We start from the raw sequence: 14,415 nt of genomic DNA on the forward strand, positions 1-14,415 counted from the left end.
TGCAAAGCTCCCTTCACCACAGAACTTACACAGGTTCTGGAGATCAGGACATGGACATTTTCGGGGCCCTCCCTCAGCCTGGGACAGTGGCCAGGATGAAGGAGGCAGTTAAGCAGGCCAGGGCAGAAACAGGAGCCAGAGAAGAGCCCCAGTATCTGGTGGAGGTCAGGGGGCAAGATACAAGGTCAGGTTCCACAACAAAGAACATGTGAAGGAATAAATCCCAAAATGTGTACAAGGTCATGAGCTGAGTCTGATTCACAGGGAGTAAGCCAAGGTCAAAGTGGGACTCGGGATCCTTGGCTTCAGCTGACACAGAGGTGAACCCCGGCCCACCCCGTGGAGTGCAGAATGAGCAGCAGAGGCCCACCATGCAGGCAATGGCAAGTGTGATTTATTTAAACAAGTCAACAGAAACAAGAGCTGGTACGGCAAACTTTGAGACCAAGGTTTCTCAGATTGTGGGATGAGGGCAGTACCTGAGGCCTGCCCATCACTCAGAGCTCAGCGTAGCTCCCCCAGGAAGGCCGGTGGCTTCAGCTTGTGGCTCAGCATATGCCTTCAACAGACTAACAAGTTATCTCCTGCAAACCTGAGGGGAGGAGACACACAGATGCTGGTCAGAGACTCTGGCAGTGTGAAGCAGAGAAAACAGAGCTAGGAGAATGTGACCCTGCTGTGAACCCCCGGTGACTGGCTCTGGAGCACCAGCCACACATCTGACTGCTGCAGCTCTGCTGTCGTGTTACGGAGAATGAGATTTCACAAGGAAACAAGAGGTTGGGTGAGACTGTGTTTATGGGTGGTTTTAAAGGGATTAAGAAAGCATTATAACTGCTTTCTGCAGTTAACACCACTCACCCTTTACATGCTGAACTTTGAGCAAACACAGAGAGGGTTCTTCAACACACACAAGCACTGATGTCCCAGAGAAGCCAGGTGCACAGTGGGGACAAAAGAAGCCCCTTACATTAAAATGTGCAACATGAGGTTCTTTGTAAGTACTGGAGTTAAAAGTATTAGAAATAAACTATATTCCAGAAGTATGGGAAAGTTAAATTCAGATATAGCCACATGATAGAATGTTATGAACACATTAAAATAATGCTGAGAGTTTTTAGTAGCAAGCGGGAAATCCTTACGTAATAGAATATGTTAGAAATCAGATACATAAATAAATTCAACTCCACTAAAAATATGTAGAAAAGGAGACGGAAGAAGTTAGTAGATGTTGTCTCTAAATGATATGCATACAGGCGAATTTTCTTTGCTGTATATTTTCACAAATTTCCAAATTCTCTACTCAAAATTAATATTGTTTTTATTAGGAAGAGGAAAATACAAAAACACACCAATCAATGACTTTAACTCAAAATTGAAAGGAATTTGTGAGCTGAACTGCACAGCTGGGGAAATTTGGAAAGGAGTAGAACCATAAGCCCAAGGTGTCTGATTATCAATCTCATGTCGACCTGGAATTTTCACACAGGAGACAGTCTTTGCCTCTATCAAGTTCTTTGTTTTGTATCAGCTGCCTTCCAGAGGTCTTATGTCTTTGGATCACTTCTATGGGAAGCTTGAAGGGCAGCTTTTACATTAAAGGCCAGAACTAGGATCTAAAGTGGTGGCCACTGGGCTGCAGAGACACCCAGGACTAACCACTGGGAAGCGAGCCCAGCACGGGGCAGTTGTGAAGGAGGAGGTGGCCCAAGACCAGGCTAACCGGGAACCCAGACGAGATCCATGCTCGCCCTCTACAGCCCTATCGCCCATGGCCTGGGAAGTGCACCTTCATCATAAGAGAAAACGGAGAAACTCAACCCCAGCTGCTTGGGTTCATTAGACAGATGTAATGATCTGTGTGTTTAACATCTAGTAACCTGGTTACAAGTTGATGAAAAATATAAACACTAGTCACTTTTATGACAATTATTACTTTAAACCCTCAAGGTCTTTTACCTAACTGCAGAAATTCCACAGTAGATCTCTCAAGGGTTGTTTTGGGACACATGGTTTATTTAAGCAGTTCCCATGGTTTCTGTGCTATAAAAACACAGAAGACAACAGCAAATTCTCTGGATACACTCATGGATGCACTTATACCATCCTCTAGTTCTTCTGTGCCCAGAGTTCCAAGCATGTCTTTCATTCTTTGGAGAAGAAAAGTTCCCCATTTCTAGGTTACAGCAACAAAAGTAAAATTACATACCAAGTTCACTTCCTCCTTTGGTTCCCCAACAGAGGCAGTAATGCTGCATGAGCTGCTCAAGAAGCTCCATTTCATCCAGGAATTCAAGCGCTTCTATTCTGTGGAGAGAATGACAACAGAACAATATAGATTTCTACATTTAAAATGAAGATGATGGCCGGGCGTGGTGGCTCATGCCTGTAATCCTAGCTCTCTGGGAGGCCGAGGCAGGCGGATTGTTTGAGCTCAGGAGTTCGAAACCAGCCTGAGCAAGAGCGAGACCCCGTCTCTACTAAAAATTAGGAAGAAATTAATTGGACAACTAAAAATACATAGAAAAAATTAGCCGGGCATGGTGGCACATGCCTGTAGTCCCAGCGACTCGGGAGGCTGAGGCAGAAGGATTGCTTGAGCCCAGGAGTTTGCTGTGAGCTAGGATGACGCCACGGCACTCTAGCCCGGGCAACACAGTGAGACTCTGTCACAAAAAAAAAAAAAATGACTCAGTTATGGATATGGAAAAATGTCATAATAAGGGGAAAGCAGGCTACACACAGTATGGATGGTGAGGTTCCATTTTAATTTACTTTTATCGGAAAGAAAAAATAGTATAAGCAAAGTCAAAAGACAAATGACAAACTAGAAACATAAATTTGCAATACAAATGACAAAGAGTTGATTTCTTTGCCATATAGAGCTGTTAAACTTCAATGAGAAAAACTTCTACAATTCATTTAAAGATGGAGAAAAGACCAGTTCACCAAAAAGGAAGACATGTTCAAGCTCACATATGAGGAAAGAAATGAACTTCAATAAGAAAAAATTTTTAAATTCGTTTAAAATGGGGGGAAAAGATCAGTTTACCAAAAAAGAAAGAAGTTGTTGAATTCATGTGTAAGAAAAAAATGCAAATTAAAATATAACATTTCAGCTATCAGATTGACAAAGGTCAAAAAAGCTGATATACATTTTAGCAACACCATGAAAAAAAAAAGTGCTTCCTGAGTTACTGGTAGGATTACAAAATAGTATCTCTGGACGGCATCTTGATAATCTCTATCAATGTTTAAAATGTCTATCCTTGGACTCAACAATTGTGCCTTTAAGAATTTATCCTATAATGTAAAATGGTATAGCCATTTTGGAATAAAAATCTGGCAGTTTCTCAAAAGGCTAAACAGAGGAATTACCATATCACCTGCCAATTCCACTGCTAGGCATATACATAAAAAGTGGAAACCTATGTCCATACAAAGAGCTGTACATGAGTGTTCACAGCAGCGTTATTCATAAGCGCCAAAAAGTGGAAACAACCCAAATGCCCATCAACTGATGAAGGGATAAATAACATGTGGTACGTCCATTCCATGCTATGAACCTTGAAAACATTTTGCTAAGTGAAAGAAGCCAGTCATAGAAGACCACATATTTGATTCTATTCATATGAAATGTCTAGAACAGGCAAGCCTATAGAGACAGAAAGTGGATTAGTGGTTGCCTAGGGCTGGGGAGTGCTGTTGGGGACCGGGGAGTGACTGCTAGTGGGTGTGGGGTTTCTCATTGGGGTGGTGACAATGTTCTAAAATAGACTATAATGATGATACTGAGCAACTCTGTGAATTATACTAAAAACCATTGAATTGTACACTTTAAATTGATGAATTCTGTGGTATGTGAATTAATGCATTTCAATAAATTTACATTAATAAAAAAAAATTTATCCTATATGTGTACAAAGATCTATGTCCAAGAGCATTCACTGTAGCATCATAGCTCCAATGTGGTAAGAAGCAAAGAACTGTAAACTAGAAGAGACAGTTGAATACACACAAGCACATGGATATAACAGGACACTATGCAGCCATTTTAACAATGTATTAACATGGAACAACCTCCAAGACATATCATGGGATTTAAAAAGAAAGTTGCTTAGTAAGGAACATGCATAGCGTATCACTACCTATGTAAAGGAAAAGGGAGGGACACGTATGTCTACGTATACACAGACTACTTTGGAAAACAAGAAACTAGAAACAGTGGCTTTTTCTTATGAGAGGTGGTGGTAGGTGGGCTGTGTTTGCTTTTACTCTATATACTATTTTGTTCTGGCTTTTTTTAAAAGAAATTATGCATGAATGACTTCAAAAAAGCATTTTAAATGTAAGCTTTTAAAAATATACACAGAGAAACATGCACAAACATATGGAAATAGCTTTTAAAAAAGAATGTTGAAATAGTATACACACTTTGGAGGAAAATTAAGGTATTTCCAAAAAGTATACAGAATAAAATAGAAAATGATCCATACTCCAACTATTTACAGTAGGCCCTGCTAACAATCTCGTACTGCCATTTGTCCAGGCTTTGTGTGTATGTGTGTGTAGGTGCCCACGGGAGTGTACACATGTGCATGTCTGTGCACGTTTCTGTATTTGTGCATTCACTCCCATCCTGGTATGCAGGCTCAAGGACCACATCTGAAGTGAGAATGACTATACATAAAGTGCTTTGGTTGCTTCCCAACTAATCTTACCAGAAGACATCCAAGGCAGATTTTCTAATATCAAGTTCTAGGAAAAAGCACCATACTGAAGCCGCTGGGATGGTTATTACCAAGTACAATTATCAGGAGACACCACTGATTAGGAAGCTGTTCATGAGAATGTAAGCTACCAACGACAGGCATATCTTTTGTGCTATTTTGATCTTTGTTGTATCCCTTGTGCTTGGAAGAGTGCCTGGCAGACAGCAGACACTCAGCATTTGTTACATGAACAGGCTCACCTTAGACTTCTTATACTCCAGTTTCCAGCAAAAACAGACACAAAGCTAAGGCGGCTATTCAGCCTGGGATGGACAGACAAAAGCCCATCCAATATCCTTACCTGCCACCCCTGTTGGGGTTACATGTTGCTGTGTACAAAAGGCCATGGCAACATCAGACAAATGATTGCCTAGAAGCAAGTTACTTTCCTTGTGGTTGGTGCTAGTGACAGACTCCTCCCTGGGTATCTAGAAGAGGTGCTAGAGCATCCCCATTACAGATGCCAGACCAGGGATACTCAAAATAGTTGTGTTGACACGTAGCAAATGAAAACCAACCTGCAGGAAAGGATACTTCTAGGAGAACCCAGGAAGCATCAACCTGATCACATGGAGACAACAATTTCTTAAATCTTCAAGGCTCCATTGCCAATTATTCACATACGTACTTGGAAAAAGCCACAATACTGTTAAATGTTAAGTTATATGCAGCAGCAAAGCCAAAAATTCATCTCGTGATCTTGTAAGAGATCAAGCACTATTATCTTAAGTCTCCAAAGGCAAGAGGTAAGCATAAACCTAGAAGCACAAAATAATTATAATACAACGAAAAAAAGTGGGCACTAACACTATACACAGATGCATATGTGGTAACGTGTTCTCCAGTGTTGTTTGTAACAAGGAAATTAAGACAAAATAGAAAACCAGACTCTACAACTAAATGTCCAGCTACACACAAATTGTCAATACATTATTGTCCACATATCAATATAAATATTATGTATGCATAAACAGGATATAACCTTCAATATTTTGATATGTAAAGATAAATACAATCTATTGTTAAGTTTAAAAAAGGAACATGGTTTATAGAGCAATATATGTAGTATGAATCCATTTAAGAAACACAAATCTATGTATCTATAAATATTTATACATGTATAGGAAAAGAATATGCCCCATGATGTTAACTGCTACCTCCAGAGTGTAACTCCAAAACGGACTACTTTATATGTCATGCACTTTTATATTTCTTGAAATTTTTTTTAGAACAACTATGTTTCTTTTATAATGGGGGGAAAAGTCCATTTATAAATCTGCCAGCAGATTTTTTTCTCCTTACATGGCCTTGAACATCATTTTCCTCCCTCTCCAAAACAGAGATTACAGTAAATTGCCAATGTTGAGGTTGCTCTGTGAATTTTTCGTGTGTAATTACTTATGTTGACTGAAGCAATCTGTTTTCCGTATAAACCCTATCTCAGCTACTTCTAATAAATTACTCTCAAGCTCCTGTCAATGTTTAACTTGTTTCGAAATAGGTCTAGTTACAGTTTCGTTTTTTGAAATTAAACAATCATGCCTTGAGCTCACAATGAATGAGGACAGAGGTCCACAGCCAAGCCCATACCTGCTCACTTCAGCACGCGGTAACCTGCTGTACAACTCCATCATGTCCACTGCGGATGCCGTTTCCCACCCTGTTGACAGCAGCCGTTCTTTCTAAAACATGCGGTAAAGAGAAATGGAGAACAACCAGGCACTGCTGTGCAAATCTGAGACACTCTTAAGCACAACAGACTTTCTCTAAGAAAACTCCTCTTGCAAAAGGCCATTCTGGCCCCTGGCATCTTTCTTCTTTTTATATTTCACGTCCTTTATTGAACATACATTGTTACAATAGGGGGAAGCCCACTCAAGTATATTCACAGAGAAATGAAGAACTTTTATATCAGCAGTGGTTTGGTAAAGTGTTCTAGGGTAATGTCACATAAGACACTTAAGAACCTATTTAAACGGGGGCAGGCATGGGAGGTGTCTCTAGCAAATGAATGACATTTCTGAGAAAGAGAGGGAGACTATTATAGATTCGAGGAGATTTCAGGGAGATATTAATCATATACAAAGTGTGGATCATGTTTGGATCCCGATTCAAACACTAGCATATTTTTTAAACAATTCGGGAAAACTGAACATGGCCTGGGTTGGATATGAGATGTGATGAAGGAGTTACTGGCCATTTGTTAGGTGTGATAACGGTATTAGCACTATCCAGGCGAAGAAAGTCCTTATTGGCAGGAGATTCACACTGAAGTATTTACAGGTGAAATCACGTACTGTCCAGGATTGGTTGGAAAATATTCCAACGCCACCAACAAAAAATTGTGTGGGGGAATACATGAAACAATATTGACAAAATAAGAAGTACTGAAGCTGGCTGAGGGCACGTGGGGGTTCATGTTGCCATTCCCTCTACTTTTATGTATGTTTGGAAATTTGCATAATAAAGAGTTAAAACAGTATATAGGATGGCAACTCGCTCTGTCACCTAGGCTAGAGTGCAGTAGTGCAATCATAGCTCACTGAAGCCTGAACTCCTGGGCTCTGTGTATTTTCTACACCAAGATGCCTAAGCAGGACTTGGATTGTCCTAGCATCATGAACTTGGGGCCCACATGGAGCCCTAGCTGCCTGTGTCAGAAGGGACTTAACAGAGCTGCTCACATTCTCTCATGTGTGAAGGGAGAACACCCTTTCTTACTGGGCTAAGGGTAAAAGCAGATGTCCCAGTCTCTGCTCACTGACCTGTGACTCTAATGACTTGCAAGTTTCCACTCCTGCCAGATCACACTGTCGTCTCCGCAGGTTTTCAATCATGATCTGCCCAAACCGATCACCCATGTTCACCTGGGAAGGGAAAGAGGAGGAAGCTGGGTATCACCATAAGGGGGTCTTTGTTTCTCAAATATGCAAAATAAAGTAACAACATCCCAGTTCTCACCAGGCAAGGCCTGTGTGTGATAACACACACCCAGTGCAGCTGAAAGAAACACTGTGTGTTAGTGCTGCTGGGAGCAGACCCGGTGCGGCCCTGGAAGGGCAACTGTGCGGTGTACATCCATTTTAGATGCTCACCGTGTCACCTAGCAATTCCTCTGACAGCAATTTATCCCACAGGTGTATGCACACGTGTATGCTAAGATGTGAGAATGTTTCCTACAGCATTAGGAAGAATCTGGAAATATTCTTCACTTGGGGTTAAATATATTCTGGCATATTCATAAGGAAATGCTATATAGCCATGAAATCAGAAAAGGAAGATAAATCACATGTAGACATAAACTGACCTCTAATGTAATCTCTTGAAAAGCAAAGTATAAATCAATATGGATAGTATGCTCCCATCTGTCTTTAAGAAAAAACAATCTTTATATGTACTAGAATGTGGTAGCATTTTTCCCAAGATAGAGGGCTGAGGTCTGGGATAGGAGAGAGACTGACTTTTCCTTATCTAACCTGTTATATTTTTTATTTTTGTACTCTGCATGTGGTATTGCTTTTTCAATTAAACTAGTCTTTAAAAACCATAATCCATATATACAAAAATGCCAGAAAACATATTAGTGTATGCTATTTTAGCATACACACTATTACGCTGTCATATAACAAGGTGTCAAAAATTCATTGCTTTAACAATATGTAACACGATGCCCAGAGTTCATATGAGAACACTGCCAGTCAAAACCGAGTATTGTTCTCTTTTGATGGCGAGTAAGGCTTATGGCACTAAAGATCAGACTGCACACTAGTCATTCAGGATAGGCGATTGTGAGCTCATACTCTGTCATTTTATTGCCTGGGTTTGACACTGAGTTGACACTTAACAACTGAGAGGCCAAGGACAGCTGCCTAACTATGTGCCTCAGTCCCCTTGCCTATAGAATCAGGATAGTACTAGTATCTACCTTGTGGATTGTGATAATTATAGTAAACAAAATCTAAGAATTTGCTATCATTACTTTAGGATCATTACTAAAATTATCCATATGGTCTTGTCATTTTAAACTATTGATTAGGAGATAACGTAAGGCACGTCTCCAATTAATACACATTGTGAGGTTGCTGATTTTGTGTTTCTTAGGAAATGACTGAATCAAGTTAAATGTTTATTATTTGCAAGGTGAGAGTAGTAGGGGGGAGCTAAGCTACTTTACTGTGGACAACATATTACACACTGGAACATTCCTAGGCTTGCTCCAAAGCGACAGGGTCTACTGTCAAAATTCACATGATCCGTATCTCTCATATGATGCTGAATAAATGCTTGTTGAACAAAAGAATACACAGGTCCAGCCAAGTGAGCGAAGCTGCATGCGCCTGAGACGTGTGGAACTATGGAAAGGTGAATTCGTTTTCCCCAGATGTGGTATCTGAAAGCAAAGATATGTTCCCAGGATTCATTCACATCAAAATAAAAGACCCATGAGGATAGCTGCCATCACGTCCATTCCTCAGGATGAAAGACAGAGTCTGAGGAAGGTTCCCAATTAAAGAGAGGGAAGGAAGCAACACCAACCAATCAACAACCATCTACACAGGAACCTGGACCAGAAGGGAGCTGGGAAGGAGGTCGAGAGACCAAAGTCTAACCCTAGATCTATCCATAATTATGTGACATTGGGCAAGTTCCTTACTGCTCCTATCTGTAATGAAATAAAGAAAATGAGATTAAAAAATAAAACTAAAACAATAAAAGTATTCAGTGGTTATGTGTTTACTGCTAAACATGAACATAATAATGCAAAAAGCTAGTTATTATACCTTTCAGAAAAAAGAACTGGGGCTCAGATCCAAAAACAGCTAAAGCTTAATTAATAGGCGGGCAATGTAGTAACTCAGCATTGCATCTATCATCTGACTTACACCTCACATCAACCCTATGGAGTGGGGACTATTATTATTTTCAGATGAGGAAACAGACACAGAGAGGTGATATAACCTGTCTAGGTCACACAGCTAGAAAGTCTACCTCCAGAGCATGGACTCCCAATCACTAAGCAATGCTGCCTATGGTCACAGCCAAGAAGAAGAGCTAGGGCCAAGGTTTAGGTCCAAGCTGGATCATCCCAAAGCTCTAAAACATAACTCTTTGACGCTAAATCAGAACAGGCCAACAAGCAGCCAGTGGGTCAAAGTCAGTGATATTAGAAATTAGGACATTTGAAACTGAAATCCTACATTTCTAACTTCTCTTGAAAAACTGGGAGTTCTGGCAACTGTAGGCTCACACGTTCACCTGGTAACAACTGGCTGGAACTGTGTAGTGGCCACACCCAGGACATGGGAGCTCCAGTTCACCAGAGTCCCCCAATTCCACACTATTTGCACCTGGCCAGCTTCCTCTATCTGCATCCCCTGACTTCCCTGAGGGCACTGGAGTTTTCTACCCCAACACTGATGGCAGCCAACATCCCCTTCAGCACATTCTATTACCCTATGGTACATGCGATGATAAAATAAGAACTCAAAAATCTTTTGTAAAGGCTAAAACAGAAGTTCCAAAAAATCTGCCTAAAAGTTTGCAGGAAGTCAAGAAATCAGGAGCACTAGGATTGCTGGAATCAATTAATACAGGAGATATGTGAGTGGCCAGAGACAGAAAGAAAAGGAACAGGATAAGGGAAGTATATACTGAGGGGCTGAGAGAGGGGAAGACACCGCTGGAGTCCTGTGCAGAATCCCGATCTCTTGGGCTTCCTTTTACCTGTTCGTAGTTTATCAACATGGCTGTCTCAAAACTGTTGGCTGCCCACTTGAGGAGGTTTGCAGACTGCTCTGGAGTCATATAGACTAGCACACATTCAGTTATCAGGAGCGTTGGCAATCTTAAGAGAAGAAAACAAAAGCACAGAAGTATATGTTCATCAGTTCACAACACTCTAATTGTACCTACACTGCAGTACTGGCAGGGCAGCTCACCCCCCACCCCCCAGGAAGCTCAGAAGGACTGAGCAAGCCCAGCACGGATCAATGCAGTGGTACATGTATGATGCCATCACAGCCCAAAGGTGTATACTGTGAAAAGGTGAGCCGTGATTTGTCTGGCTTATGAAAATGTGTTAAGTGTGTGGTTGATAGTAGATGTGGCTACAAATTCTCCCCTGCTGTGTACTCACACCATGCCAGTGCAACATTAGAGTCTCTCATACAAGAGGTGGAGTTTATTTTCCTACCCCTGGAATCTGAGCTAGTCATGTAACTTGATTTGGCCAACAGGACAGTAGCAAACATGATGCAAGCGGAAGCCTGAAAATCACTTGCAGACTGGCACTTGCTCTCTTGCTGCACTTGGAACCCTGAAGCCACTGTGTGAAAGAACCCAAGCTAGCCTGCTATAGGAGGAGAGGCCTTGTGGAAGAGAATGAGACACGCTAGCTGACAGTCAGTCCCTAGCCGGTCTGCCCACTGTCCACACATGAGTGAACCCCCAGGGATGTCTGCTACACCTGGCCCCCAGCAGAACCACCATCCAGCCAAGCCCAGCCCAAACTGTCAATTCACAGAATCCTGAGCAACTAAATTGTGACCTGGTTTAAATCACTGAGTTTGGAGTGATTTGTTACACATCAAAATCTGAATGATACAACCTAGAAATACTGGTATTAATTCAATAGATTCTAATTTTTATATAAGCTTTCACTATCAAGAATTGAAAAGGTGAATAGTTAAATTATAATATTAGTATGCATTCTGAATTAGGACACCCAAAGTAATCAACAAATCAGGACATAGGAAAAGCAACAAACTCCTTACAAGGTATCTAAAAGTCTTAACTTTTAAATGAGAACACTGGTGGCCCACAAATTATGCAAGTCAACTGGACACAATTCATGCACTCTCTTTTTTACTTCCTTAGGCCCCAAATGCAAGATGAGGGACAGCTTTCTTGACTAGTCTGGGACAATGTCAGTGCTGAAAGGACTGGAGAAACCTGGAGAAACTCTTTGCCCTTGTCTCTAGAATGCTCTTCCACAGGCTTTTCCTGGTTCTTACTGCTCCTTCTCAGACTCCTTCATTGGGGCCTCTTCCCCTCCCTAAATACTGATGTTCCTCATTGCTGTTTCTCACACGAAGAGAGTGGGTTATTTTCATCTGTTTGTTTGTATTGGTGGGGGATCTTAGAAAAAATAAGTTGTAAAAAATCAAATGTCCAGCAAGAAACTGGTTGGAAAGAGCATGGCGCATCCACCCAATGGACTGCTACGTGGCTCGTAAATAGTGCTTCAGAATTGTATTTATTGACATGAAAGCCATGTGCGGTCGCCAGAGTCAAGTCTCCTACGATATGGTTCCCTACACTTCTTCAGAGCAGGCATCACGAGAATAATTAAACAGTCCAATGAAATTAGCTGTTTAATGTCTTTTTTCCCCCATACAATGTGTAAAGCTGTTTTGTTCATGTCTCTGTAGTGAGTACCTATAACTTACAGATTCTCAATTACTGAATGAATGAATAAATAAACAAACAAATGAGTAAACATACACAAACAAACACACACACACACACACACACACACATAATTATTTTAAAAGTTCCAAAAGTGTATGCATAGCATGACCGCATCTTTAAGAAAAATATATATTCACAAGTTTAGGCATAATATTTAAGGTGGTTATGTCTGAGTACTGGCATTAGGAATTATTTTTATGTTCTAGGAACCATCAGAATCATCAGTGACAGCTACAACTATAGAAAGAAACAGCATTTTTGACATTGTTTTTAATAGTTACCAACAGCATCAACTGCTAACATTTATTGTTGGGTTCTATTATTATGCTCATTTGTCAAAGGAGGAAACTGAGACAGAGGTGAAGTTAAGGTGTCCGACGTCATGGTCCAGAATTACTAAGGATCGATACCCTTTTCATGTAATATTCCATTTCTTCTTTGAGCTGCCTGGTTATCTATCCTTTGCCCATTTTTCTATGGGAATTTTGGTTTTTTATGTTTATGTATTCTGGATGCTAATCCTTTGTTTATACGTGCAATTGTATGTTCCTATTCATATATTATCTTCTCTCAAACCTTGTTCATGAAACTAGGGACCAGTGCTTTAATAAGTAACACAGGTGGTTCTGATGTGGAAACAGACTTAGACATTGCTGCTTAAAAATCTCAGAAATATTCTCTCAGTAGCAATGAAATGATAAAACTTACAGAATAAAAAATGGACGTGTGTATTATGCTGCACTTCCAACTGGCCTTATCTCATAATTAGCATGAAATTACAAATGAGTAACAGATTAAAAAAAAAATCTCACTGTGTATTCATGTTAGATTTCTTTAGTTTCTCTTCCAATTCATGTATCTCTCGGAGATCTGCTCCAATAATGACGTATCTTTTTGAATCCAGTATGTGCCCATCTGCAAATGCAAGAAAAGATTACAACTTCAACAGAAATTAATCAAAAAGTTAATTCAATGGATATGGCTTTGTTTTTGCAGAGACGAGGTCTCACTACGTTGCTCAGGCTGGTCTCAAACTCCTGGACTCAAGCAATCCTTCCACCTCAGCTTCCCAATGTGGTAGGATTACAGGCATGAGCCACTGAGCCCTAGCCCTGGATATGACTTTTCACACTTAGAGTGGTTTTATTGTTTTTCCCCATTATGAAAATACAGGTTCATTGTTTTTAAAAAAAAAAAAAAAAATTAGATAAGGGGGTGAAATATAACCAAAAATCACACCTTCCAAAGACAACTATTGGTGTTTTGATGTATAACATTCCAGCCTTTTGTTATCTATGTGCTTAAGTTCATGTACACAACAAAAACACATTCTCTCCCTCTCTCTCATGGGTGTACACACGCGCACACACACACATCCATCCAGAATAGACCAAAGATCCTCCTACCTCAGCCTCCTGAGTAACTGGGACTACAGGCACATGCCAACATGCCTGGCTAATTTTTGTTTGTTTTTTTTTCTTTTTTTTTTTAGAGACAAGGTCTCACTATGCTGCCCAGGCTGGTCCCAAACTCCTGGCCTCAAAAGATCCTCCCACCTCAGCCTCCCAAAGTGCTGGGATTATAGGTATGAACCACTATACCTGACCCATGTGTGTGTCTATTCACATAATAATCTCTGTGTGCCAGGCACTGTACTAGAGTCTAGGGACACAGTGGTGAACAAGACAGATGGGGTCCCTGCTCTCAGGAAGCTTACATGGTAGAAGAGGGAGAGTGACAGTGAATCATTAAATAACTAAATAATCAAGATACTATCAGAGAGTATTTAGTATACTGAGAAAAATAAGAGTGAACTATTGGCCATCACAGGAACAGGTGTTAGCCAAAATTTTAACTCTGAAAAAACAGTTAACTTTTATGAAGAACATAATCAGCAATGTGAATTATTGAAAGAAGATTTCTATAGGAATGTAGCATTTTTGTGTGATATCATGTCAAATCAACATGACTTGAATATTTCTTTGCAATGTAAAACCAAGTCTATATAATGATATGTGGCAAAAAATCCAAGCATTTTGAAAAATGCTATCTTTTTTCAAAACACTTCTTCAAAAGGAATTTTGAATGAACATTTCCCCAGTTAGCAAAGGTCGCTGATGAGCAGGATGATATATGCAAGTCATCTGAAGAATATGCAGCTGTTACAGACCTA

At 40.4% G+C, this 14,415-nt stretch overlaps 1 protein-coding gene across 1 annotated transcript in view; it reads right to left on the bottom strand.

Annotated features, from left to right (window-relative positions):
- Nucleotides 1-377: 377 nt before the first annotated feature.
- The window catches only part of LCMT1 (leucine carboxyl methyltransferase 1), a 52,265-nt gene continuing 38,227 nt past the window's right edge, over nucleotides 378-14,415 (bottom strand). Inside the window, exons 2-7 of the mRNA XM_012644932.1 lie at nucleotides 13,055-13,165; nucleotides 10,497-10,617; nucleotides 7,538-7,639; nucleotides 6,363-6,454; nucleotides 2,210-2,307; nucleotides 378-592 (exon numbers count right to left, since the gene is read on the bottom strand). Coding sequence (XP_012500386.1) covers nucleotides 570-592; nucleotides 2,210-2,307; nucleotides 6,363-6,454; nucleotides 7,538-7,639; nucleotides 10,497-10,617; nucleotides 13,055-13,165 — 547 coding nt within the window. The 3' untranslated portion in view covers nucleotides 378-569. The remainder of the gene's footprint in view (nucleotides 593-2,209; nucleotides 2,308-6,362; nucleotides 6,455-7,537; nucleotides 7,640-10,496; nucleotides 10,618-13,054; nucleotides 13,166-14,415) is intronic.

Source organism: Propithecus coquereli, unplaced genomic scaffold, assembly GCF_000956105.1.
Source record: "Propithecus coquereli isolate 6110/MARCELLA unplaced genomic scaffold, Pcoq_1.0 Scaffold223, whole genome shotgun sequence".
NCBI lineage: Eukaryota > Metazoa > Chordata > Mammalia > Primates > Indriidae > Propithecus > Propithecus coquereli.